The sequence below is a fragment of the Periophthalmus magnuspinnatus genome, chromosome 11 (genome assembly GCF_009829125.3).
Source record: "Periophthalmus magnuspinnatus isolate fPerMag1 chromosome 11, fPerMag1.2.pri, whole genome shotgun sequence".
Lineage (NCBI taxonomy): Eukaryota > Metazoa > Chordata > Actinopteri > Gobiiformes > Gobiidae > Periophthalmus > Periophthalmus magnuspinnatus.
Window position 1 is genome coordinate 31,429,783 of NC_047136.2, and position 27,978 is coordinate 31,457,760.

The 27,978-nt window shown below is 40.7% G+C and overlaps 1 protein-coding gene across 5 annotated transcripts; it reads left to right on the top strand.

The window, feature by feature from the left end:
- Positions 1 to 2,598: 2,598 nt before the first annotated feature.
- sgce (sarcoglycan, epsilon) lies at positions 2,599 to 27,875 on the top strand. Of its 5 annotated transcripts, none has more exons than XM_033991524.2 (12): positions 2,609 to 2,748; positions 10,146 to 10,268; positions 13,636 to 13,793; positions 14,396 to 14,468; positions 14,633 to 14,831; positions 14,903 to 15,065; positions 17,699 to 17,913; positions 18,719 to 18,745; positions 21,723 to 21,911; positions 22,790 to 22,833; positions 24,279 to 24,316; positions 24,405 to 24,495. In XM_033991524.2, the coding sequence occupies exons 1-12, from the start codon at positions 2,712 to 2,714 to the stop codon at positions 24,453 to 24,455; spliced, it is 1,317 nt and encodes a 438-aa protein (XP_033847415.1). In that variant the 5' UTR covers positions 2,609 to 2,711; the 3' UTR covers positions 24,456 to 24,495. The 5 variants fall into 5 exon arrangements, with proteins under 5 accessions (XP_033847419.1, XP_033847418.1, XP_033847415.1 ...); XM_033991526.2 differs by having other exon boundaries at positions 2,617 to 2,748; positions 17,699 to 17,883; positions 24,405 to 24,496; XM_033991528.2 differs by lacking the exon at positions 24,279 to 24,316 and having other exon boundaries at positions 2,599 to 2,748; positions 24,405 to 27,875.
- The last annotated feature ends 103 nt before the right edge of the window (positions 27,876 to 27,978 follow it).

A 27,978-nucleotide genomic window follows, 5' to 3' on the forward strand; every position in this document is an offset into this window, starting at 1 on the left:
ATAAATATGTCATGATGCCTGTTTTTCCTGCCCTCCTGTACTCTCTCCCCCTCCCCTACCTGTCTGTCTGGAGCTGGGCGGAGTCTCTGACTCCTCCCGCACGCCCCTGGAGTGCATCAGCGCAATCACCGTCACCTGCTGCTGAGTATAAGAGGACTCGGCAGACTACACTCGGAGCCAGACCGTCCACGTGTAAACGTGAATGCTCCAGCTCAGTTTTTGTATCTCTGTTGCCCGTCTGCATGTTCTTACTTGGATTTTTACCACCTTCCAGATTCCTGTCCTCGCTCGTGCCTGCTCCTGCCTCTGCGCTCCAGCTCTGGTACAGTCGTCCCTCTGTCTTACCACGTGTCCTGTCTTGGTCTCCGGCGTGTTGCCTGCTCCCTGCTCTGGTTCCGCTCTCTGGACTACGCCGGTCCCGCAAGCCCTGGTCTTGTCCCCGTACCTGTCTCCGCTCCGGTCCTGGCTTTCCCGTGTCCGTCCTGCACTTCGCCCGCCTGACCTGCCCTCTGCTCCCTGGGTTCTTGTATATGTTTCGAGTGAACTGTTAAAGACTGAAATTTCACAATCTTGTAAATAAACACTGTCAACTTGCCCTGAGTCTGCACTCTTTGGTCCTACCCGCACCGTTACGAGAAAATATAGTAGAGTTTCTTTGTTCGTGGTCTTTCTCACATTGGCTCAGAGAATACCCAGACTCTGTCTGCGATTGGCATATACTCTGTTTTTGTAATAAATATCATTACACTATCAAAGCTTCCTTTGGGTCATTTCCTGAATACATCCCATACCTCATACCTCAAGTCTCTGGATGTTGTGGGGCTGTCTTGGCTGACACGTCTCTGCAACATCGCGTGGCGGTCGGGGACAGTACCTGTGGAATGGCAGTCTGGGGTGGTGGTCCCTCTGTATAAGAAGGGGGACCGGAGGGTGTGTTCCAATTACAGGGGAATCACACTCCTCAGCCTTCCCGGTAAGGTCTATTCCAGGGTACTGGAGAGGAGAATCCGACCGATAGTCGAACCTCGGATTCAGGAGGAGCAGTGTGGTTTTCGTCCTGGTCGTGGAACACTGGACCAGCTCTATACTCTCCATCGGGTCCTCGAGGGCTCATGGGAGTATGCCCAACCAGTCCACATGTGTTTTATGGATCTGGAGAAGGCATTCGACTGTGTCCCTCGTGGTGTCCGTTGGGGGGTGCTCTGGGAGTATGGGGTCCGGGGCTCTTTGCTAAGGGCTGTCCGGTCCCTGTATGACCGGAGCAGGAGCTGTGTTCACATTGCCGGCAGTAAGTCAGACCTGTTCCCGGTGCATGTTGGACTCCACCAGGGCTGCCCTTTGTCACCGGTTCTGTTCATTATATTTATGGACAGAATTTCTAGGCGCAGCCAGGGGCCGGAGGGGGTCTGGTTTGGGAACCACAGGATTTCATCTCTGCTGTTTGCAGATGATGTTGTCCTGATGGCTTCTTCGAGCCAGGACCTGCAACAGGCACTGGGGCAGTTTGCAGCCGAGTGTGAAGCGGCTGGCATAAGAATCAGCTCCTCCAAATCCGAGGCCATGGTTCTCGACCGGAAAAAGGTGGTTTGCTCTCTCCGGGTGGATAGTGAGTCTCTGCCCCAAGTGGAGGAGTTCAAGTATCTCGAGGTCTTGTTCACGAGTGAGGGAAGGATGGAGCGGGAGATTGACAGGCGGATCGGCGCAGTGTCTGCAGTGATGCGGTCGCTGTTGTATCGGTCTCACCCTATCCCCTTAGGGATAGGGTGAGGAGCTTGGTCACATGGGAGGAGCTCGGAGTAGAGCCGCTGCTCCTACACGTTGAGAGGAACCAGTTGAGGTGGCTCGGGCATCTGCTCAGGATGCCTCCTGGATGCCTCCCTAGGGAGGTGTTCTGGGCATGTCCCACTGGGAGGAGGCCCCGGGGAAGACCCAGGACACGCTGGAGGGACTATGTCTCTCGGCTGGCCTGGGAACGCCTTGGGGTCCCACCGGAGGAGCTGGAGGACGTGTCCGGGGTGAGGGAAGTCTGGGAGTCCCTGCTTAGACTGCTTCCCCCGCGACCCGGCCCCGGATAAGCGGAAGAAAATGGATGGATGGATGGATGGATATTTGCACATTCCCTGTGGCCTAAAAGTGTAAAGGTGAGTATTGCACATTCCCTTGGGCCTTTCTGCCTAAGGTGCCAAAGGACATTGCACACTCCCTGAAGCCTATAACTGTCTGTGCCAAAAATAAAAATAAATAAAAAAAACTGCACATTTTGTTTTGAGAATATGCAGATTGTGGTTTGAAACTACTTAATTCTGCTTTAAACGTGTAGATTCTTGTCTATAGCAACTTGGGAATTGAATTCATTTTGCAATGTCGATTACTGTCAGTCATCACCTAAAACACTGGATCAGACGTCCTCATTCAGGCCCCTGTACACGCTCTGTTACGTTATTATCTAGCTGTTCGTAAAATCGTAAAATCACGGAACAAGCCTCTGTTTTGATTCCCGTCTCTCTGGAAACATTTTAACCTCTTTTTTTATTCCAACCATCATCATATTCCAGCCAGATGTTGGACCAATCAGGACGCGCGCCTGTTTCCACTGCGGAGCGGAGAAGGCGGAGAGAGGAGGGAGCGATGCTGCTTTAGTATGGCTCTCAGACCTGGAGGCCACTGGAAAAGCCGCACCTTTGTGTGAAACGCAGCGGGATCCTGGAGCCATGTCCACCGCAACTGTCGCCTTGTGGCTGGGTGCGGGTACGTACTTACTGACCCGCAGCACGGCGCGGGCACAGAGAGGGAGAGCCCCGTTTGGCTCTATGTTGTTTGGTGGTTAGCAGCAGGCTAGTTAGCCTGACGCGCACGGCTGCTTCTCTTCCAGCTGCGTGACTGCCTCGCTGCACCGTTGTCGGGGCAGTCTGTTTTCTGTTGTTGATGCGAATGGTTGTAGCGCGTTATGGGGCTGTGTTCGTGTCTGATTCGCCGGTTTCTTCACCCACGGCCTTTTTATTTCGCGCTTTTGGTGCGCTCTGGTGTAGGCGCAAAGGAATGCCACAAGAGCAGCCATTTGCAGAATTTAAAGGGCCTCTACCTCATTTGAATGTATTCTTGTTAAGATAAATGTACTTTACACAATATTTTGCAATGTATTGTAAAAGATATATATATATATATATATATATATATATATATATATATATATATATATAAGAAGTGATCAAAGTACTGCATTTGAATATTTGATTTAAGGTAAAAATGCACCTGGTCAAATATTACTCCAATACAAGTAAAAATAGCACTGTCAAATTATTACTGAAAGCTGATATCTGAGTTTTAGAAATATCTGTAATTATGTATCATTCTTTTAAAATGTGTAAAAATTACCATTTTGTCCGTTACTATACTTTGGAGAAAAAATGAACTTCTTGAAACGTAAGCTGTCAGTCAACCTCAGTGTGCATGGGTGAGCTCGGGTGAGCTCTCTGTGGGTGAGCTGCTCATGGGTGACCTCAGGTGAGCTATGTGTGGGTGAGCTGTACATGGGTGAGCTCGGGTGAGCTGTGCGTGGGTGAGCTGTGCGTGGGTGAGCTGTGCGTGAGTGAGCTGTGCGTGAGTGAGCTGTGCGTGAGTGAGCTGTGCGTGAGTGAGCTGTGCGTGGGTGAGCTGTGTATGAAACTGCCTCCCAGCAGTAGATACCTGGTGGCTGGATTTACTTCTTGTGGACAGGTAAGGAAGACAAAGTTTTTAACAAAATATACCATTGTCTGGTTGGGGAATACAATATAGTGCAAGGACAATTGGGATTATATCCATTGATATATTGATAATTGATGCGCGTGTCAGAAAGTCTACCCTCATCAGTTGGTCATGGCCTGAATTTTACTTGGTCACCATTACAGCATCCATGTTGACTAAGTATAACTTACATCCCACTTAACAAAATGGCATTTCCTGTGCATTTGTAATTATATTGATGTGTTTGCACACTTTTGGTTTATTTGCGTGTGCTTATTACTTTACTTCTTCTGTACTCTACTAATAATTGTGTGTGCTAATCAAACATTGCGGTGTAATGACAATGGCGTTGACTGCAGTGTCTTAGACATACACGACAGTATGGGTGATAATAACATATATTTGTATGTGGACACTTACAGTCTGATGACACTGTTGATGAAATTAATGAAACAGCTTGAAAAAGCTCAATGTAAATATTAAATGTTGCTGTAAGTGGTAATAGCTTGAGGATGTGATAGCGCCCTTTATATACAGCATTGACTAGGCAGAGGATGAAACACCAACCAAGGACGCTGAAGTTGTGTCGACCTCGACTGTCACTTCTTCTTCAGAGGTATAGGTGATTCTAATGACAGTGACAGAAACTACATCCCAACAATATGAATCGGGTCACTTGTTTTCACTATGCATGTTTCTTTTTAAAATATACAGTTTAAATATCCTAAATTTATTAAAATCATCCACAGACGAGACAAACAGAATACTGATGAACCTCGTGAGATCACCTTGGAGAGCATTGTTCAAGATGGTGTAGGACAAGAGCCTGATGTCCCAGAGTGTGAAGAACCCACCACACCTGAAGGCATCAGAATTTAAGACCCTGATGACATTGTTGGTCAGGAAGCTGCCATTGTGTATCATGTTTGCACAAAGCAGCTTTTCTACATTTGTCCATCAACAGTTGCACTGAGGTGTCAAAGGAGGAAGGTGTAGGTCTGTAAATGTGGAACTGCCCGAATACTGAAATGTGTTTTGTTTGCCATGTCTGACATGTATAATTTTTTTAGATATTTCTCTCACTTTTTGGTCCAGTTGACAGATTTTACTTTTGGCTTTTATTCTGGATCAGACTTGGACGACTGAGGGATTACACAGACATGTCAATGACTTAGCCCACGGCTTAACTCCCTTCTTTTTTCTTTTTTTTTTTTTTTTCGCAAACTCCAGATATCAGCTTTAAGTTAATGTACTGAAATATTTTGCTGTAGAAATTGCTTAAGTATTGAAAGACTTTTTTTACAAATAATTTTAAATAAGCATTGTGAATAATAATGTATAATGTTATTTCTAAAGACAAGATGCAAATTGTTGTTTGGTGTTATACTGTTAAATCCAGCCTGTGCTGGATTTAACAGATTAGATTAGATTAGAAAGACACATTTGGTTAGAATGGGTTATTTGCAATCAGGAATCCAATTAGTCTAAATTTACTATCTTCAGTAAATCCAATAAGCAAACTCAAAACTGGTTTACAACTGCAGATATTGTTAACGGGGTCTAAATTAGATTAAAGCCTAATTACAACAAACTGACTAATCAGTGGCATTGCACCCACACTGTTCAGGTGCAAACTTTTGTTTTGAGTCCATAAGACCACCGAGCACCTGAGCGCTATACAGCTTTGAATGAAGTCATGGAAAACAGCTCCACATAAAAACGCAGTACTTGAAGCCTTTATGAAAAACGTAGCGAAGGATTATTATATTTGTCTTTCAAATGTAGTAGAGTCAAAGTAAAAAGTACTCAACTCAAATACAACTCAAAGTACTGAGTGTTTAGTTACTACCTCTGGTTAAAACCTAATACAGATGCTACCAAGAAGGACACATTTTTAAAAGAATGGAAATAGGCTTATTTTTTAATAAAAAATCTTGGGAAACCGCTATCACAGGTATGGGAATCTCTGTCATGGTGCATTTTTAAGTGATGTTTATAAAAAAAATAAAAAAAATTTAGAAATTGGAGAACTATTGGGAAACACCTGCATGACACATGATGATGTAATATCACAACAGCAGAAAGGACTCATGGTTTGAAATCAGGTACAGGCCCTTTAAACACAGATGATCAAAAAATTATAATGATTAAATTTTGGACATTGGGCAGGATGCGTTCCTTAAGTGTTAGTTGGGTCTGATTACAATGGGGGGTCATGCTTATCCTTTAGTTAAGGAGACCTAACCCTGAATGGACCTTACACTAGGAACAGCAAACCGGGTAAAGGAATACATTTATTATATTACGCAAAATTGACTCTTGTGAGATTTTAGCCATGTTATAATATTTTTACCTCCTAAAAAACATACCCGGACTTGTGTTTTGTTTCACTCACACATGTTTGAGTAATCCAGCATCCTTCGGCTATGTGTACATCTTGAAAACTCAAAATGTTCTGTTCCACCTTGTGATGTCATGAAGTGCTAGTTTTCAGGTTAACAGCTACTTTTTACTTTTTGTTCAGTAGAGATTGACAATTCAGGGGGTGAACGTATCCTAATGATTCTAGTGAAAGTGAATGGAGTTTAAAAACACAGTGGAGCAATTCCTGTATTACCACATGACATCACAAGGTGGAATAGAGTGTTTTCCGATTGAGAGAACACAGCCTAAATATGCAGGGTCTGTGTGTTAAACATGAGTGAAACAAAACACATGCATCTGATGACATTAACATTACTTTAAGTCAAGTCACTGAAGAAAAAAAGCTTCTTCTGTCGACTGGATTACTTGGATAACTGCATATTGTTCATCGTGTAATGTTGAATATCTACAACCCCAATTCCAATGAAGTTGTGACGCTATGTAAAACAAAATATGTACAATACATTGATTTGCAAATCCCTTTCAACCTATATTGAACTGAATAAACTACAAAGACATATTTAATGTTCAAACTGATAAACTTTATTGTTTTTATGCAAATATTCACTCATTTTCAATTTGATGTCTGCAACACATTCCAATAAATCTGGGACAGGGGCAACAAAAGAATGGGAAAGTTGAGGAATACTTAAAATACACCTGTTTGGAACATTCCACAGGTGAACAGGTTAATTGGAAACAGGTGAGTGTCATGATTGGGTATAAAAGGAGCATCCCCGAAGGGCTCAGTTATTCACAAGCAAGGATGGGGCGAGGTTCACCACTTTGTGAACAACTGCGTGAGCAAATAGTCCAACAGTCTAAGAACAACGTTTCTCAATATGTAATTGCAAGGAATTTAGAGATTTCATCATCTAAGGTCCATAATATCATCAAAAGTTTCAGTGAATCTGGAGAAATCTCTGCATTTAAGCAGCAAGGCTGAAAACCAACACTGAATGCCCGTGACCTTCAATCCGTCAGGCGGTACTGTATTAAAAACACACACGAATGTGTAAAGGATATTACTACATGGAACACTTAAAGAAACCATTGTCAGTTAACACAGTTCGTCGCTACATCTCCAAGTGCAAGTTAAAACTACCAAGCAAAGCGAAAGCCATATGTCAATAACACCCAGAAACGCAGCTGGGTTTTCTGGGCCCGAGCTCACCTGAGATGGACTGACACAAAGTGGAAAAGTATGCTGTGGAACGTGCAGACATCAAATTAAAAATGAGTGAATATTTGCATAAAAACAATAAAGTTTATCAGTTTGAATATTAAATATCATACCTTTGTAGTTTATTCAGTTCAATATAGGTTGAAAAGAATTTGCAAATCATTGTATTCTGTATTTTTTTTTTTTTTTAAGTTTTATGCAATGTCCAAACTTCATTGGAATTGGTGTGAATTACAAGCTTGTAAAGTTTTGTGTTTATGTAGATGCTGCTTTAAAGCAGACCTATTCTAAAAAAACAACTATTTAGAGCTTTTAACTGGGTTGTAGTTGTTCCCCTCACCATTCACTCACCCCTGTTGTATTTGGTGTAATTCAAGGATATTTGAGCTTGATCTTTATTGCTTATTTTCAAGCAATTTTTTTCAAAATGGATGCAAATTGATCAAATGCAATAATAAAGGAGCACATTGGGCAATGTTGTTTTCATGTCAAAGTTTATATTTTGAAAAAGCAAAAAAACCAAAAAAAAAAACAAGAATAGAAATAAAATGTTTTGCAGACTGTCTTCCCTTAAAACTGCCATTGTGATGTTAGAAATGGTTGCTATACTCAAGTCAAAGTATAGTTACATAGCTAACAATGTACTCAGTTGCACTGCTGCCAAAATTGAGCTTAAGTAAAAGTAAAAAGTATTCAAGAAAACTTGGGCATCCTTAGATTTCTGAATTTTTCTAATGTTTCCTCATCACAAACAGACTTGGACTTATGCAGGGTTTATGTGTTAAACATATGAATGAAACCCAACACTTGAGGCACTACAAGCAGAAAACACTCTGTTCCCCCTTGTGATGGCATGTGATAATACAAGTGCTCCACTGTTTTTTCTTCATCTTTGAAGATGGAGACAGACAAATAGTAAAGGGTTACTCAAACATGTGTGAATGAAATGCACTCCAGGTTTGTTTTTGAGGAGGTAACAGCAACAAGAGTCCATTCTGTGTAATATGGAGCCATAAAGCAGTATACATGATGCCCAAAGTTTGAAAATTGCTGCCTGGAGTTTCGCTATAGTAAGTGCTCTGATTGTGTGTTGTGCAGCATTAGTTGTGCTAGTGGCCTGCAGGGGGAGCACTCATGCCTCTGTGAGTGTGGACAGGAGCAGGGGCCCATGGCACAGGAGAGGCCCCCACACAAACGGTGAGTAAGAACCATGCTGCTGTGGCCCCTGACAATAATACCTCCTCTGGCCCCAATAATAATGCTGTGTGCACCTGAGTGACATGTTTTGTTTGTTTTTTTTCATTATTATTTGTATTTTTTTTTTAGAAATAGATTATTTGTTTTAAATGTTCATTTTCTTTTTAGAATTTTTATTTTTTATTTATTTTTTTATTTTTATTTTTTGTATTATGTATTTGTTGGTTTAGTTTATTTCAGTCCTCCGAGGACAGAGGACTGTTTCACTTCCAGGCGCCTCGTCCATGGGCCCTACCTGTGCCCAACCCTCCTCACATGGCTTTTTCCTGATTGCACGGCCCCTTTTACTTCTGCTTATACTACCAATTCTGTCTGTGTCCACTAACCTTTTAAACTAGCTTTTTTGTTGGTTTAAAATTTCTAACAAGAGTTGCTTAAGGTCAGTGCAGTGGACCAGAAAAAAATGTGGTGAGAAACCCTCCACCCTCCATCTCCTCTATCCTAAAACATTTTTACTAAATTAGTAATAAGAAGAATTGCAACAGTTGTGCACAAGAGAGGGTATTGTGCAAAAAAAAAAAAAAAAAAAAGTGCTTTCTTGCTCATCAAAACCATGCCTGAAGCAGTCTTAAATGTCATCCATGTATGTTTGAGTACATTAGCGATCTCTACTGGGCTCTTATTTAAACCCTCCTTCCTATTCATTGTAAGATTCTGTGCAATGCTCCACTCACAAGCATCATCCATGGCCCCACTCGACAATTCTTCATGATATAAAACTGTACACAGCAACGGGATGCATGGCTGTTGTGTTGTGATAGTGCTCTGAAGGGGGAGTGACTTAATGCGGAGAGCAAAGGGAACAGAGACTCAGACCATCAGAAATGAAAGTGAAACTTGGAAAACATGAATGTAACATAGTAGTTTGTTTTGCTTCCTCATCCAAGCTTTTTCATTTCATCAGAGACACTGAAGAAGCAGTGTGGATGAGCTGCGAAACATTTTCACTCGTACAATTTTTTGTCCAGTTGACAGATTTGATTTTTTAAATTTTTTTTTTACTATTCAATAAAGTGTCTGTGTAACCCCTCAGTTGTCCAGGTTGTCCTTAGCAAAAGGTGAAGTTTAAATCTGTCAAGTGGACAAATCGTTGTTAGAGTGAAGATGTTTCGTTGCTTATCCAAGCCACTTCTTCAGTTCTGGTCAGAATGCCGGTGGACACTACCTTATACCTATCTGAAGGGAGGGGCTAACTACACTCAAACTGTGAACAGCTATTGCTTCCCATTTCAGTTGAAGCCATCCTATTCAACCTTTACGACCCTGCTATTGTTCTCATTGTTCTGGGTCTGAGGATGGAGTTGTAGATGGGGAGAGATGATGTCTAAGGCCCCCATTCCTGTTTAAGAAAGGATTCTCTTTCCTAACAAAAATAGCATCTTGAAATCCCCTCTCAAACCCTGGCCAAGATCTGTACCTCACTATCTTCAAAGGAGTGGTTAGTGGCTTTGAGATGGAGATGGGCACGGAAGTGACATTATCGATTTATACTCCTATATTTTCCGTTGCACACTATAACTAAAGCTTACCAGTGAACTTTGTGTTTTTGTTTCAGTGGTAACCATCGTGTCGCGGTCCCACGCTGACCGAAACGTCTACCCTTCTGCCGGAGTGCTGTTTGTGCATGTGCTCGAGAGGGAGTACTTCAAAGGAGAGTTCCCCCCCTACCCCAAATCTGGTACTGCCTCTATCTACTCTTTAGGCTTACATGCAGAACTCAGAGTGCGCTAAACAACCCAATTAAAATGGTCAGGATTTTGTCCGACCACTTTTGTCACAGTCCACAGCAGGTCAAAGAACCAAATAGGAATGTAGGTATGATGTTAGTAAGTTGGCATTAGCACTAAATCTTTGCAGCTATAATCAATAAAAACATCTCATTTACATTGAGCATTTGATTTTCAGACATCTCTCTGCAGAACAAATAAACACGCTGAAACTCCCATAGTGTTTACTTTCACTTTAACCTAGCGGACCAAAACAACATGTGCTGAATGCCTCTCCTTGTGTGCGCATAGTGTCATTGTCAGTGGTAGTTTCCAGGATTAAATGCATTTTGATATATCAGTTAAAATTGGACTAGGCTAGTTATCCGGTGTTCCTGGCATGTATGTTAATGAAGTGAATGAACACATGGGACTGGGGACAAAGTGGGGCGGTTCATCAGCTTTGGAGGAACTAGATGAGAAAGACTGTCTTATGGCATTAACCTCATTTATTTCCATGGAGACAAGCAAGTTTTCATGCAGTCGCACACAAGCCTACATCACCCATGCTCCTACACGACAAATATCCATAAATACAGTGGTCCCTTGTTTATTACGAGGGTTACATTCTAAACATAGCCTGCAATAGGCAAAATCTGCAAAGTAGTCAGCTTTATTTTTTACAATTATTATATATTTTTTAAGGCTGTAAAACCCCTCACCACACACTTTATACACTTTTCATAGACAGGCATTAACATTTTCTCACATTTATCTCTTGTTTAAACACTCAAAGTTCAAACCTTTGTATATTATATCCCTCTTCCTTGACGATCGCTTTAGATGTGTTCACGTGCCTCTGCTCCAGCAGTATCTGCAGAGGCGCCTCTCTCTGCAGAGAAACACTTAAATCCAAAGCGTTTCTGAAATTTGTCGGTGCAGAACGTTTCATCAACTTTGTGGGTTTGTTGGTAAAAAAACTTGAAAACATACAGCACTTGTATGTAAATGTAACCCTAATTTATTGTTCTCATCAGTCTCTTGAGGCTGTGGTTTGGTGGGTTAAAGTTAGATTTAATATTATGTATTTTCTTGCTGTCTTACTTGCTTAAATAGACCATCACGGCAGGACAGTTACAGCTCGTCTTTATTCAACAACTTAACTCATCTCATCTTGTGCGCGCCCTGTGTGCGTTCACTCAATTCAATTCAATTCATTTATTTTTGTAACGCCCAAAATCACAACAACAGTTGTCTCGAAGGGCGTTCATGTTTTGGTTGATGGGGGAAACCGGAGTACCCAGAGGAAACCCATCCAGACACGGGGAGAAACATGCAAAACTCCACACAGAAAGGCCTGGGCGACCCGGGGATCGAACCAAACCCTCTTGTTACATTTTTACCTGTGCGCTCCTCAAATGCACTGTACCACAAAACTAAGTAGAAACCAATATTGTTATGAAGAAAGTAAATAATATATCCAACATAATATAATAAATAATATTCATTGTTAATAAAATAAGTACAAAGCACTAAACAAAATACTAATGACCCAAATAAATGTCAATACATACAATAATATACATCAAATAAATCAAAGGTTACATAAATTTGGCTGAACACATTCTGTACTCTACAGGAGATGGAGGAGACTGACTGACAATGGTCTACAGTCCCTTAGCCAGTCAGGAAGCAGAACACAATACACCTTCATACACTACATACGAGATTTGTTGTTAAAATGTAAAGTGCGTTATAAATAAAATGTATTATTATTATTATTATTATTATTATTATTATTTAAAAAAGCATGTAAAATTGCACACACACAAAAAAAAAAAAAAATCTGTGACACAGCGAGACCGTGATATAGCGAGGGACCACTGTTTACAAAAATAGGATATAAAACAATACACTACAAATTCACAAACCTGATGTGATGTGCAGTAGTTTCATTAGCAGAATGCACACCGACTATGTTGTGATGGTGTGTGGAGTTTTACATGTTTCTCCTCGTGTCTGGATGGGTTTCCTCCGGGTACTCCGGTTTCCCCCATCAACCAAAACATGAACGCCCTTCGAGACAACTGTTGTTGTGATTTTGGGCGTTGCAAAAATAAAATGAATTGAATTGAATTGATAGCGCTCTGAAGGGAGAATGAGTTAGGGGGAAGAGCAAAATGAGGGGTGACTCAGCATCAAAAATGAAAGTGAAGTGTATTAAATATGTTAATAAGTGCTTTTGACAAAAATAGCATTTTAAAAACAATAAAAGAAAACATGGTGAACTAAATATGTTATACATTGGAAATTAATATGCCATAAAAGTAAAATACCCCCTCTTTAAATGCTAGACATGCAAGTTTAATGCCATACTATGGAACATTTCAGGCAAAGTTACAACACCGACATGGAGACAAGCAGTTGCAGTAATAGGTTACTTTTGTGGAGTGGCTACCTTCTCACAGTAAGAATGCATGTTTTCAAAGGCATTTTTTTTTATCAATACAGCTGCCAGTACAATAAGTTAGTTTAATGCCATACTGTCAAGAGAAGCAGGGAGTGAACACTGTCCCAGAAAAGATGCAGAGAATTATATAACTTAGAGACAAAAAAAATATTTTTTTTGTCTTTTTTTTCTTTTCCCCAAGTTATAGCGTTCCCTTAACAAAGACATGCCGAAGGTTTTATATGTCATTCATACATGTTTCAGTATTTTAGTGATCCCTCCTGGGCCTTTTTTTGAAAATTGAAAGCATTCATATGGTGAGCTGTAAGATTCTGTCTAAGCCTCCTCCCACAAGCCTATGTCACCAATGCTCCGCCCAGCAGCCTATGTCACCCAGGCTCCACCCACAAGTCTACATCACACCTGCTCTCACACGACAACTCTCCGTAAATATGCAAAAACGATACAACGAGGTTGACAAACCTGATGTGATGTGCAGTAGTTTCATTAGTGGGATGCAGCTAATTGTGTTGTTTAAACGGGGAATGACTTAGCATGGGGAGCAAAGGGAAGGGGCACACATGAAGCAAAAGTGAAACATGAAAACATGCTAATGCATTGTTTTTGGTGAATGTGGCATTTTCAAAACAATAAACGGTAACGGTGGTAATCTAGATATGTTATGTGTTGCAGTTAATACCCTACAGAAGTAAAATACCTCAATTTAGAGATCTAACTCCAACTGACTGTAATGGATAGGACAATGGATGGAGACATTAGGTGGGGCAGCATACACCAGAAAGCTTGAACTGTGCACACAGATGTAACACAAAACTACAAGCCTTAGTAAAATGCTTTGTAAAGATTATCTGAACTGTGCTTTCCCTCAGGTGATGCTAGTAATGACCCCATCACTTTCAACACCAACCTGCAGGGCTTCCCCGACCGTCCAGGCTGGCTGCGCTACATCCAGAGGACTGCCCTTAGCGACGGGGTGCTGTACGGCTCACCCACTGCAGAGCATGTTGGCAAACCCACTGTCATAGAGGTACTGTGTGTGGAAGTTGAACCCTCAACCTGTCACTTATCACAGTGCTGTACTCAAGTTATAATTTTGACGTGCTCCTGAAGATTGATGCGTTTTCAAAAGGTCAAAAGTTCTTCACTTACCTTATGCATTCCAGACCTTCCTAGTTATTCACCTGAAGGACTTTTTTTCACAATTCTCAGAGACCAGAGTGGAGTTTAACGACGACAATAAAGCTAACAACAACTAGCATGTTAATGCACACTTCTTGATTATTGGAAAATAAAACGCTTTATAATAAACCATACAGATAGACTTACTTGGGACAAATGAAAATCTGCTGCTCACTAGCATGATTTGCAGCTATCCATAGGAGGTACAGACAATCACACAGTGCTTTGCTGTAATCATGTTTACAGCGACGTCAGCTCCCATTGGGCACCGCAATTTTCTAACACGGAAGTCAGTGGACTTGTTTCATTTATTAGGTCAACTTAATTAATATTGTGATTTCAGATATTTAAACTATAACAACTGTATGGAAGACACAAGCACAATAAGTCTGCTTCAAATGTGTGTGTGTGTTTGTGTGCGTGTGTGTGTGTATGTATGTGTGTGTGCAGATTACAGCGTACAATCGTCGCACGTTTGAGACTGCTCGCCACAACCTGGTTATCAACATCATGGCCACAGAAGGTACAGACACAGCAGACCCACAATACACCCACAGCAGACTCACAACAGACCCTCAACAGACCCACAATAAAGCCACAATAGACCTGCTATAGACCCACAGAAGACCCACAGCAGCAGACCCACCTCAAATGGCCTCTGGTTTCCTTTGCTTGTTCTTGCTGCAGAGTTCCCCTTGCCCTACCAGGCCGAGTTCTACATAAAGAACATGAACGTGGAGGAGATGTTGGCCAGTGAGGTTCTGGGGGACTTTCTGGGAGCAGTAAAGAACGTGTGGCAGCCTGAACGCCTGAACGCCATCAACATCACATCTGCCCTGGATCGAGGCGGCCGTGTGCCCCTCCCCATCAACAACCTGAAGGAGGGGTCAGTGCAGTGGCCATGGCTACACTGAGGTACACAGAACTCATGGACTCATGTATGTGTGTGTTGAGTAGGGTGTACGTGATGGTGGGGGCTGATGTTCCCTTCTCTTCCTGTCTGCGAGAGGTGGAGAGCCCACACAACCAACTGCGCTGCAGTCAGGAGATGGAGCCCGCCATCAGCTGTGACAAGAAGTTCAGAGCACAGTTCCACATCGACTGGTGCAAGATCTCCCTGGTGAGTCTCAGGACCTGCTGACTGCACTAAGCAGGTGGATGAAGAATGTCAAGACTTTGATTTTCTTGTATAGACCAATGTCAGTCACTCTACAGATGGCCACCAGTCTGCCCTGGAGTGATGAGGTTGTGGTGAGCTCCTGCTATAGCTGTAGCAACACAAGTACCTCACCACCACTTAGTGTTGGCATGAACAATGCAAATTAGACACAAAGCTATTCCAAACCAGTGCATTCTCCTAGTTCATTTTCATATCTGTGTCCACTCTGGAGGAAAAATGTCCTTTACACTCATTTAGTGTGTTATTCTGAGAGTGTACAGTTATTGATCACGCTGAGGTGTTCTACATGTATATATATGGCAGACAGTTCCGAGGTTTCAATAGTGACACAATGAACACATTAGCAAACAGCCAAAGAAATGTAAGATTGTCTGAAAACTCAAAATACAAAATTTATTTAAACCATAAGTTCTATTTAGGACTTTAATTTTCAACAAAAAGGTGAGAGTAACTGGAAAACTGTTCATCTGTTGGATAGTAAAAGCCAAAAGGAAAATCTGTCAACCTGACAAAAAGTTATAGGAATGAAGGAGGCTGCTCATCCAAACTGCTTCTTCAGTTCTGGTCAGATTGCCGGTGGACACTGCCTTATATCTATCTGAAGGGAGGAGCTAACTACATTTAAACTGTAAACAGCTTTTGTTTACAGTTTATTTTTGTACGCTAGGCCTATTGAGCTACACTAAGTGTGCACTGTCCCTGAGTCATACTTAGCATATTCACTCAGCTCTTAATGGGTGTTTTCACATCCATTAGCATTCTGGCTAGCTCTATTGTTCTCTTTGTTTCCTCTGTTTGCTTTGGGTCTGGGGAGTTGTAGATGGGGGAAAGACGATGTTTACAATGGATCAGACCTGGACAACGTAGGAATTACACAGACATCTTCACTGGTCTAATTTAGTCAGTTCTTTCTGGTCAGATTGTTTTAAAGTCTAACAAAGCCTCAGAGCCTAGTTGGCATCACATCCCCAGGGAATGTTGATGACATCAGCTGCAAAGTATCAATATTCTCTATAGCCTATATTGAATGGGATATATTGACTTTGATTACCTTATTTTGATGCATACCCATAGCTTATACTATTATTCTTTGTTTTATGTTGCACCATAATGTTGAAGGAAGTTCCTAGTTTGTGAAATTTGCTCACTGATAATGGCAATATAATGGCAGTTTACTCAGACACCCTCTTCATGAACTGATGTTGAGGCGGAGGACCTCCTTCTGTGTAAGGCTGCTGTCACTCACCTCCTCCACGGACTGATGTAAAGAAAGGGCTGAAGGGGTGAAGTCATTTATTTATTTATCTATATGTGTCTAATAAAACTCAATATTTCTGATCTACAAGCCCAATTCCAATGAAGCTGGGACACTGTGTAAAACTTAAAAAAATAAAAATTAAAAATCAGAATACAAAAAAACAAACAAGAAAAAGCAAATCCTTTTCAACCTATATTGAACTGAATAAACTACAAAGACATATTTAATGTTCAAACTGATAAACTTTATTGGAATGTGTTGCAGGCATCAAACTGAAAATAAGTGAGTATTTGCTTAAAAACAATAAAGCTGGGACAGGGGCAACAAAAGAGTGGGATAGTTGAGGAATGCGTAAAATACACCTGTTTGGAACATTCCACAGGTGAACAGGTAAATTGGAAACAGATGAGTGTGATGATTGGGTATAAAAGGAGCATCAGTTATTCACAAGCAAGGATGGGGCGAGGTTCACCACTTTGTGAACAACTGCGTGAGCAAATAGTCCAACAGTCTAAGAACAACGTTTCTCAATGTGTAATTGCAAGGAATTTAGAGATTTCAACATCTAAGGTCCATAATATCATCAAAAGATTCAGAGACTCTGGAGAAATCTCTGCACTTAAGCAACAAGGCTGAAAACCAACATTGAATTAATCATCAATTAATGCTGAAAGGTACATACAGGTTTTGGAGCAACATATGCTGCCATCCAAGTCTATTTCAGGGACATCCCTGCTTATTTCAGCAAGACAATGCCAAGCCACATTCTGCACCTGTTTCAACAGCATGGCTTTGTAGTAAAAGAGTGCGGGCATTAGACTGACCTGCCTGCAGTGCAGACCTGTCTCCCATTGAAAATGTGCATTATGAAGAGCAAAATATGACAACGGAGTAACTGAAGTTATTACATTCAGCAAGAATGGGAAAGGATTCCTCTTGCAAAGCTTCAGCAATTAGTTTCCTCAGTTCCCAAATGCTTATTGATAGTTGTCAAATGGTGATGTAACACAGTGGTAAACGTGCCCCTGTCCCAACTTTACTGGAATGTGTTGCAGACATCAGATTGAAAATGAGTGAATATTTACATAAAAACAATAAAGTTCATCAGTTTGAACATCACATATCATGTCTTTGAAGTTTATTCAGTTCAATATAGGTTGAAAACGATTTGCAAATCATTGTATTCTGTATTTTTTAAGTTTTACACAACTTCATTGGGGCTGGGGTTGTACCTCTTTTCTCTAAATACAATGAGAGCTCCTCTGTGACATGCCAGAGACCAGGGCCCTCACTGCACATGTCTGCTTGTGTTCAGGTGGACATCACTAAAGTGGTCCCAGTGTACGTTAGCCGCCCGGACCCTGGCCCCGGAGTCCTGCCTGAGTTTGGGGAGTACAACCCACCCTCCGAAGCCCTGAAGAGTCGGGACTACCTGTCGGACTTCGTGGTGACACTGGCAGTGCCCGCGGCAGTGGCCCTGGTGCTGTTTGTGGTGCTGGGGTATGCCATGTGCTGCAGGAGGGAGGGGGTGTAAGTGCTGCCATCACACCTGTGCTCATCCAGCCACACCTTGATCTGCATTACAGACCTACTGCTCTGATCAAAGCTTTTACACAAGTACACAAGAATTGGGATCAAAATGCAGCTTCCCATTCCCATTGTAGTAACCGCATCACATTTGCATATGTTATAATGAAGTCGGGCATCATTCAGGATTGGGCTACATAACTGTTAAAGATCCTGTATTATGCAAATTTTACTCTTGTGAGCTTTAAGCCGTGTGAAAATGTTGTTACCTCATCAAAAATATACATAGTTGTGTTTTGTTTGATTCACACATTTGTGTAACCTTTTTTGTCTACATCTCCAAAGATCTGTTCCACCTTGTGTGAAGCGGTAGTTTTCAAGTTAACAGCTACCTTTTACCTTTTGTTCAGTAGAGATTGCCACATGACATCACAAAGTGGAACAGAGTGTTTTCTGTTTGAGAGAAGCCTAAATATGCAGGGTTTGTGTGTTAAACATTTGTGAATGAAGCAAAACACAACTCCAGGTCTCTTTTGACAAGGAAACAAGATTATAACAGATCAGAAAACAGCTCTTTGGGTTTATTCACAGAAATCTAACTGCAATGATAATTCCGCACAGTTCTAAATGACAGCAGCTATATAAGTGCATTTTATTCAGTGTAGTTATCAGTCTGCAAATAGAAACATGTGTAAAGAGCATGAACTCATTAGACAGGGCTGTGTGTCATCATGTTCATGTCCATCTCTCACTGTCTGCGCCTGTGTTTCTGTCACTGTTTAATTCATCCATTTTGTTTTGTCCCCAGGGTCAAACGAAACATGCAAACCCCAGAGTAAGTCTCCTCTCTGTGACTCACTCACTGTTCTCCATCTCATCATCATTCAGCTGCATAGTCATCCTTACATTTATAGGCTGCCCCAAATCTAGCACTGTAAACTTGACAAGAGGCCAAGGAGAGTACAAAACTTTTCACAGTAGTTTAAATTATTCATACTGTTTGCTTTATACAACAGTATCTAACTATTAAAGGTCATATATTGCACAAAAATAAGGATTCTTGTGACTTTTAAGCTGTAATGTTACTGCATCAAAAAGATACCTGCAGTTGTGTTTGATTTCATCCCTGGTTGAGTAATGCTTTATTATTAGACTGTCTACACCAAGGGTTGGCAAACTTTTTGACACACGAGCCACAATGGGTTCTAAAAAAAAAAAAAATAGCATTTAGCAAAAAAATTAGCAAACGTGTATATATATATATATATATATATATATATATATATAGATATAGATATAGATATAGATATAGATATATAGATAGATAGATAGATTTGGCCTGTAACATGTAGCAAAGCATGAATATGCAAGGCTCATTATACAAAATGTTTTCCAAATCAATTAATTAAATTAATAATTTATGAAATTTGGGCCAGATTAATAAGCCCAAAGGACTATGTGTGGCCCCCGGGATGTAGGTTGCCCATGTCTGGTCTACATCATAGACTGTATAAAGTAGTGGACTAAGGGAGTGTGCCGTCACCCACAACGTTCGGCTCCAGCCAAATGAGGCTCATCGAGGCTAGTGTTTGTAGGGAAATATTTTGAGCTGAGTTCCATATTTGTGATTCCAGCCATGAGCATCATAGCAACCTAAGAGCCAATCTGGAGCAAGGCTGTTGAAGATAATGTCCCTTCCTGCACGCCACTGCTGGTTTAGTGCTTAGCAATGCTGTCAATCAAACCTGTTGCTAACATTAGCGGGAGCGACCTTGTGGAAAGAAGGTGCGTGATATGTCTGTTAGTTATGCTCATATCTTGAATTATGAACAAAATAGCAAAATAAAACACCAATATTGGAGTAGAATATAATTAACATTTTAGGGTCAGACTGATGAGCCTGACAGCAGCAGTTACAGAGAGAGGGGTGACAGTTTTTCAATAGAAATTGAGTCACTGGAGCTGGAAGTGCGCCTATACTCTCTTTGGAACGCAGTGCCTACCAGGTCAGCTATGTCCATTTATACATAGAGTCTATGGTCTACATCTCCAAAGCTCAAAATGCTCTGTTCCACCTTGTGATGTCATGAAGTAGTAGTTTTCAAGTTGACAGATACTCTTTTTTTAAAAACACAGTGGACTTCCTGTAGTACCACATGACATCACAAGGTGGAACTGGAGTTGAAGAACTTAAATCTGCAGGGTTTGTGTGTTAAACATGTGTGAATGAAACAAAACACAACTCCAGGTCTGTTTGTGATGAGGAAACAACATTACAACATAAATTTGAAAATATGTAATATTGCTCCTGTAAAAGTAATACTATGACTTCAGTGTAAGAGCAGGGGTCATATTTGATTAAGGTTGGATTCCCTGTCCATATAAAGGCAGGCCACCTCAGCTACACCTGGTTAGAGAGGGCATAGGTGTGTGTGGCAGCCAAATATAAACAGTCTGTCTTATGTGACACTCTTTCAATGTGTCATACAATTTTTATGTCAACAAGAATGAACAGAACAATACTAAAATTTAAAACTTTCAATTCTAAGGAATAGACTTGTTACCATGATGATAAAAAAAAAACAAAACACTTTCTCTAAACAATGGAATGTCATTTTCAACATCAAATTATAGTACTTTGTGTTCTATTCCCATGTGTGTTATATGTGTGTAATCCCTCAGTGGTCCAGGTAGGTTCATAGTGGTCCAGTGGGCGTATACTATTCTATGTGTTTTATACTTGTGAAAGCTACAGCTCAAGATCATTCTAAACATATTAAGGAAAGGTTCATTTCTGTCCTCTGAATGTGACTTTTTTAATATCGATACCTGCTCTAATGAGTATCTAATTTCGATTCTAATTTTAGTATTGATTAGTATCTGATTTGCGTTACTTTTGACATCCCTAGTGTGTTCATTAATCAATCAATCCATCAATATCACTTTATTTGTCACTGAGGGGAAGTTTAAGCACATTGAACAGTAAAATAGAATAGTAATAGAAAAGCTCAAACAAAAACCTCAGTGCAGCTTAACAGGTATTAGATCCAGTGGCAGGGCAGTTTGAGGAGAGCAATAGCCTCCAGGGGGCGCCATGTGGGCTCAAGAGACATAACAGGAAAGCCTGTCCTAACCTTCTCTCTCACTCTGTTGTTTGGTTGGTGATGAGACATTCACTATGGAACGTCCCCTGCCATATATGGTGAAGAAAGTCTGTTGTAAAAAGTCTGTAGCTAGCTGGTTTAGTATAGCTATATGCAGGGTCACCATGGTCACTGTATTGATTGTAAAATTAGCTCAAGATTGTTACTAAAGGAACATATTTGTACTTTATTACTTTCCAGCAGTGTAATAGATAATATAAAACTGTTTATAGCACAGATCTGAGCTTCTGTGTGAACCTCCCTCCAGGAGGGAGGATATTTAACACGTGCTCATGTGAACACGTGTTAAATATCAACTGACATGATAAGCACTGGAGTTTTTAAACTCAATTTTCAAAGATCTATACACTGTAAAACAATACCCTCAATATTAAGTATGAATTTGGATGTGAATACATTTGACCAGTAAAGGAAAGAATGGCATTGGATTATGTTTCAAAAACCAAGATAAAATGTTATTCCGGAATGATTACACGTGTGTATACACTGTAAAATATATTTAAAAAATCTTCTCTTTCTTTGTCATTTGATCTGATCTAGATATGACTTACTGCTGTGTTATACCTGTTATTTGAAAGTGGCATCTTCTTGACTTGTGAATAGTAATAGTATGTTTATTTTCCTTTTATATTACTGTTTGTGATGCAGTATCCAACTGGTGCAGCACAGTTCCATCCAGAAGTCTTCCAAAGAGCTGCGGAGCCTGTCCAAGAACCGAGAGATCTCGTGGCCTCTGTCCACTCTTCCTGTATTTAACCCTGTAAGCGGGGAGGTGGTGCCTCCCCTGCACCCGGACAGCTACGAGACTACCAGCATGCCCCTCATGCAAACGCAGACGTAAGCCATGCTCTGATCTACAGCACATGCAACGAGCTGCAGCCCTTTATAATAACAATACTATGAGCTACAGGGACTTGGAAATAGGCTTGTGGGCGGAGTATGGGTGACATAGGCTTGTGGGTGGAGAACTGGACAGTCTTACAGCTAAACGTAAGAAGGCTTCAAATAGGGAGAGATCGCTAAATTATTGAAACATGCATGGATGACATCTAAAACCTCTTCAGCCATGTTTTTGTTGAGGGAGAATATTATAATATGGTAGAAACCTAAAAATATAAATTTTGCACAATAACCTCCTAATGTTTTTTATGTCTTTATAGCAATTTCAATGGTACAAAAATATGTTTGTTTATTAATTTACATGTGTTTTATTTTGTGTTTAATTGCCAAAAAAACACTTGGCTTAAATGTTTCCATGGAGATTGCCAAGTTGTTTTTTTTTGCTATTTTCTCGAACTTTGCAGATAAAACAACATCTCTTTGGAGAAAAAAAGTTTCAGACCCTACAACAAAAATGGTAGAAAAGGTCATTTTGATTATTCCTATGAATGAGGGTTACAACATCTACATCTAAAAATGTATATAGTGCTCCTTTAATTATGTCGGGATTATTTGACAAATTGTAGAATATTATGAATTTCTTCTTTTTTTTGTCATTAAAGACAAAATCATGTTGTAATGTTATTTCCTCATCAAACACATGACAGAAGAGGTTTTTGATGCCATCCGTGCATGTTTGAGTAATCTAGCCATCTCTGCCACTATGTGAACCTTTTTTACAATTAGCTGTACAATTCTGTCCATTTTTTGTTTTAATGACTCCATGTGTTGTCTGCAGTGGATCCTAGTTTTAAAAACCTCTATCACTGTTCCAGGAACCTGCAAAACCAGATCACCATCCCTCAGCAGCGGCCGACAGGTGGGTCTGTCTGCCTGTCTGTCTGTCTGTCTGTCTGTCTCTCTCTTTCTCTCTCTCTCTCCTCTTTGGTCTCACTTTTCTCTTTATGCAGTGCTTGTGGTGGTGTGAGCTGGTCAAATATGTTTGCTATGTTCCCTGTGCATATGACATTCATAAACCATTTAAATTATTAAAATGATGTATTTATTTCATTAACATCGATCTGCTGGAGGACTACAGGGGTTAATTAGCAAACATGATATAACCTGGCATCGGGGCACCTTTCCTTTGATTTACGAGGAGCCTCATTTGATTGGTGTCATTGGCAAATGACTCTTGTATGAACCATTCACCAGACCATTTACAACATGACACAGAGAACTCACCTGCCTAACCTGTCAATTTCATTTTTTTAAAATGTGAAAAGTCCCCACAAAATCACTTGCCTGAAACCCATGAATATTTGACAATAAGAGGTGGGTAGTACTCAATTATATTTACTCAAGTAACTTTTAAAAGAAATTAAGCAGTATACTCCTACTTGAGTAATATTTTTTTTAAATATCAGTACTTGGGTTAAAGTTCATACTGTAAGTCTGTAATTGACTTGAGCTTTATGTTGACAATATGAAATGATTTGAACATTTGTGTTTCTTGCATCGCTGTTTCAGATATGTCGTTTTTCTCATTTTTGTGTCTATCCTTTTTCAGGAAAGACACAAGAGATTTTGTGTATTATTATTATTTCAAATTACATTAACTTCGAATTCTATATCAGGTGTCCTGGCAGTTACTCTTTAAAGCAGACCTATTGTGCTTGTGTCTGCTTTATAGTTATAATCCATGACACTCATGGATCATTGTTATAATTTACACATTTTAAATTACAATATTCAACTAAAACAGCTTAATAACAGACAGATGTCCGCTGCCTACAAAACTGCATTCCCAGTGGGAGCTGACATTGCCATAAACGTCATCACAACAAAGCGCCACTTTTCAGCATAAACAGCTGCACATCACAGTAGAAAAATAAAATAAAAGAACAAAGTAAGTAGAAAGCAATAGGTGTATGCCAGTGGCGGTGAACATGAGGGTTGATCGACAATATGATGTTTTGAAAATAAGCAATTAAAGATTGCTCAAATATGCACAAATATCTTCAAATACAATTTTGGGTGAGTAAATGGTGAGAGGAAACAGCTATAACATTTCCCAATTCCCAAATAATTACTCTTACTTTTTGGACCACTAATTTGTTCTTTTACTTGAGTAAAATAATTTTGAAATAATCTTACTATTACTTTAGTAAAATGTTTGGCTCTACCCTCCTCTGTAACCATGTTAGGACCCCTTGTGAACTCACCCTGTTGTTTGAACATATATATACATGCTGTAGGTGTTGCACTCTCTACTGGACTCTTGTTTATTTCACTAACCCCTGCTCTCTGTTACTGCTGACCAAGGAGACACTTATGTCATGTCCACATTCCGAAGACTTGAGGTAGGTGAAGAGCAGGGCAGTGTTCATGGACTTGTGTGATTCAAGTGAATGGAGGCGTGGGGCATTTATGGACCTATGTATGTTTCAGGTAAATGGTATTCCTGAGGAGAGGAAGGTGGCCGAAGCTCTGGACCTCTGAATATCACCCACCATCTGATCACTGCAGCCTTTTGAAACTGTTCCATATCTCTTTGTGTATGACAATGCCTTCCATAACTGAATCATGTGTTACAGATATATTTGTAAATCATTGTCTTGATAATAAAAAGTTAGTTTGAATCATTCTCCTTATTACATTTATAGACATTATTATAACCTCTGTTTAAGAGCATGCATAATCTAGCACAGGAAGATGGTCATGGAAGGTTGCATGTTTCTGTAATCTTGCAATCTCTCCCACATGACAATTCTCCATAAATGTACAAAACTGTACACAAACCTGATGTAATATGCAGCAGTTTCATTAGCAGGATGCACGCAGATTGTGTTGTGATAGTGCTCTGAAGGGGAAGTGACTTAACACAGAGAGCAAAGGAGGGCAGACTCAGTGTCAAAGAAGAAAGTGAAACTTATAACATGTTAATGCATAGGTTTTTTTTGGCAAATATAACATTTTCAAAACAATAAAAGGTAATCACATATTTTATGTGTTAGAAGTTAATATCCCATAGAAGTAAAATACCCCCTCTTTAAATAAATACATGCTTTTATGGGACTGTGTTCAAGCATGTTCAATCGTGTGTCCAGTGGCACAGTTTGTGGGGCATTTCCAGGAGTATTAGGTACAGGGCTCTTTGTTAAAGGTTGTGTGGTCCCTATATGACCTGTGTTCAGAATCAGAATCAGAAGACTTTTATTGCCATCGTCTGTGAACACAGTTCACAAACTAGGAACTTACTTTGGTGATTAAGTGCAACATAAAACACACTGAATAAATACAAATATAAATAAGGGCATGCAGAAAGTTAAAAAGATATGCTTAAAAATTAAATAAAATACTTAGAGGTAGAAAATATATACAACAGCAGCATCAGAACAACAGTGCAAATGTGGCTTATTAAAGTGACCGGTATTACAAAGTGTCCAGTTTTGTGCAGATATTATTAAGCGTGTTCTCTGATTAAGTCAGACCCGTGTTCTTTGCAGTAAGCCAAACCTGTTCACAGTACATGTCGGAGTAGGGCTGCCATTTGTTACTAGCTCCGTTCATTGTTTTTAAGGGGACCACAGGATTTCATTTCTGCTGTTTGTGGATGATGTTGAACTGATGGCTTCATGCAACCAGCATCTGATTAAACCAGAACCTCCAGGATGTACTGGGAAAAGGTCACAACCAGGACTAAACCAGGACCAAGTCGAGGTTAAATCTGGACCTGCAGCATGCATTGGGAACAGGTCTGAACCAGGACTAAACCAGGACCAAGTTGAGGTAAAATCTGGACCTGCAGCATGCACTGGGAACAGGTCTGAACCAGGACTAAACCAGGACCAAGCCAAGATTAAATCAGGACCTGCGCCATGCACTGGGAACAAGTCTGAACCAGGACTAAACCAGAACCAAGCCATGATTTAACCAGAACCTGCAGCATGCACTGGGAACAAGTCTGAACCAGGACTAAACCAGAACCTGCAGCATAAACTGGGAACAAGTCTGAACCAGGACTACACCAGGACCAAGCCAAGATTAAATCTGGACCTGCACCATGCATTGGGAACAGGCCTGAACCAGGACTAAACCAGAACCAAGCCATGATTAAACCAGAACCTCCAGCATGCACTGGGAACAGTGATGGGATCAGGAAAAAGGAACACAAGAAACTAGATAAATACCAGGGGCTCAAAGAGCTGGAGAAGGCCTGGAAGGTGAAGGCATCAGTGGTGCCAGTGGTCTTTGGAGCACTCGGGGCAGTGACCCCCAAACTGGAGGAGTCTTCACTAACTTAAACTTCAAGTTATCAAGAAGACAATGCAGACGGCTGATTCTAAGGCTGAGCATTTTCCTAAGATAAACTAGCTGCCCTGTACCCTGGTTCAGGTTCCTTAGGGCTAGAAGCTATACTCACATTGTCGAGTGAGATTATCTGGTCCGACAGAGAATCTCTTTGACCTTTGGGACCAACGACAATGACCTCTGTTTTTTCAGGATTTAAGAGCAGGTAATTCAAGGTCATCCAGGTTTTGATGTCCTTCACACAGGCACTGAGTTTATCTATTTGATCAGTCTGATTTGGTTTAATTAATAAGTACAGCTGAGTGTCATCAGCATAGCAGTGAAAATTAATGCCATGTTTTCTGATAATGTTACCCAATGGCAACATATACAGAGTAAATAGGATTGGACCAAGCACAGATCCTTGCGGAACACCACAGGCTACTTTAGAACAGGGAGAGGTGCACTGGTTTATACTAACAAACTGGTACCTATCTGATAGATAGGATTTAAACCATTGAGGGCGGTCCCTCTGATTCCAATGTCACATTCTAACCTCTGCAGTAGAATGTTGTGATCATTGGTGTCAAACACTGCACTGAGGTCCAGTAGGACCAGGACTGAAGCCAGCCCCTTATCAGCAGCTAGATTGTCTTTCCCTCTTAGGAAAGACAATCCTTCCTTGAACAGGAATGCAGGCCTCAGACATAGCCTTTCTCACATATATAACTCTATCCTCAAACCCAAAGCAAACAAAGGAAGCAAAGAGAACAATAGAGCTACCTAGTAGACCATAATCTGGTATGATTATGCTAAGTAAGCCTTAGACACAGTGCACACTTATTGTAGCTCAATAGAACTACCCTACAAACAGGAACTGTAAAAAATTGCTCAACTGAGAGATTACACAGACCTTTATCTTTTTCTTCAGTTGAGATATCACTATCCATAGGTTTGTGTTTCGAAGCTGCTTATCTTTATAGTTTTGGTAATACCTTTGTTCCCAAATAGGCAGATAGTCATTAAATCCATCTACTACGTATATGCTGTCTGACACTATGCTGACGGCCCTATATTTACTCTTTTCCATCCAACTCAGCGCCTAAATGAACATTCGCAATCTCTTTTTGATCTGAATATATGAACCCGGGGTTGGCTTTGGCCTGGCCATGGCTTTTCGTCTGAGGCTGCTTTCATAGCCTTCAGTCATTTACACCTAAAAAATCTGGGTCTGCCAACATCATCTGCCACTTCACCTTCGTTGCTGGAATGCTTTACAGCAGGGGTGTCCAAACTTTTTTCACTGAGGGCCAAATACAGAAAATTGAACCAAGGGCCAGGCTGCACACTAGAGGAGACATGTTGACTATAATATAGTGTGTAATTGTAACTCACCTCCGTGAATAACTTTTTTTTTCCGCGTTTGTAAAAGCAGATCCTATTTCAGTCAGTGCAGGGAAGTGTGCAGCATTAAAGCTCTGTAGTTGCATCTCAAACAGGCAGAGCTTTACACTGAAGGCTTTCAGGTGCACGTACAGGTGTGGAACCAGCTGCTCTTTGCCTTGTAGGTTCTTGTTTAATGTATTCAAATGATTAGTAAGATCAACTAAAAATGCAAGGTTTGCCAGCCACAGAGGGTCACTCAGTTCACGAAGAGGACCCTCTCTTTCAAAAACAGATAGATTTCTGATCTCAGCGCGTAAAACCGTAAACAGAGCCGCGGCTGAGCCAG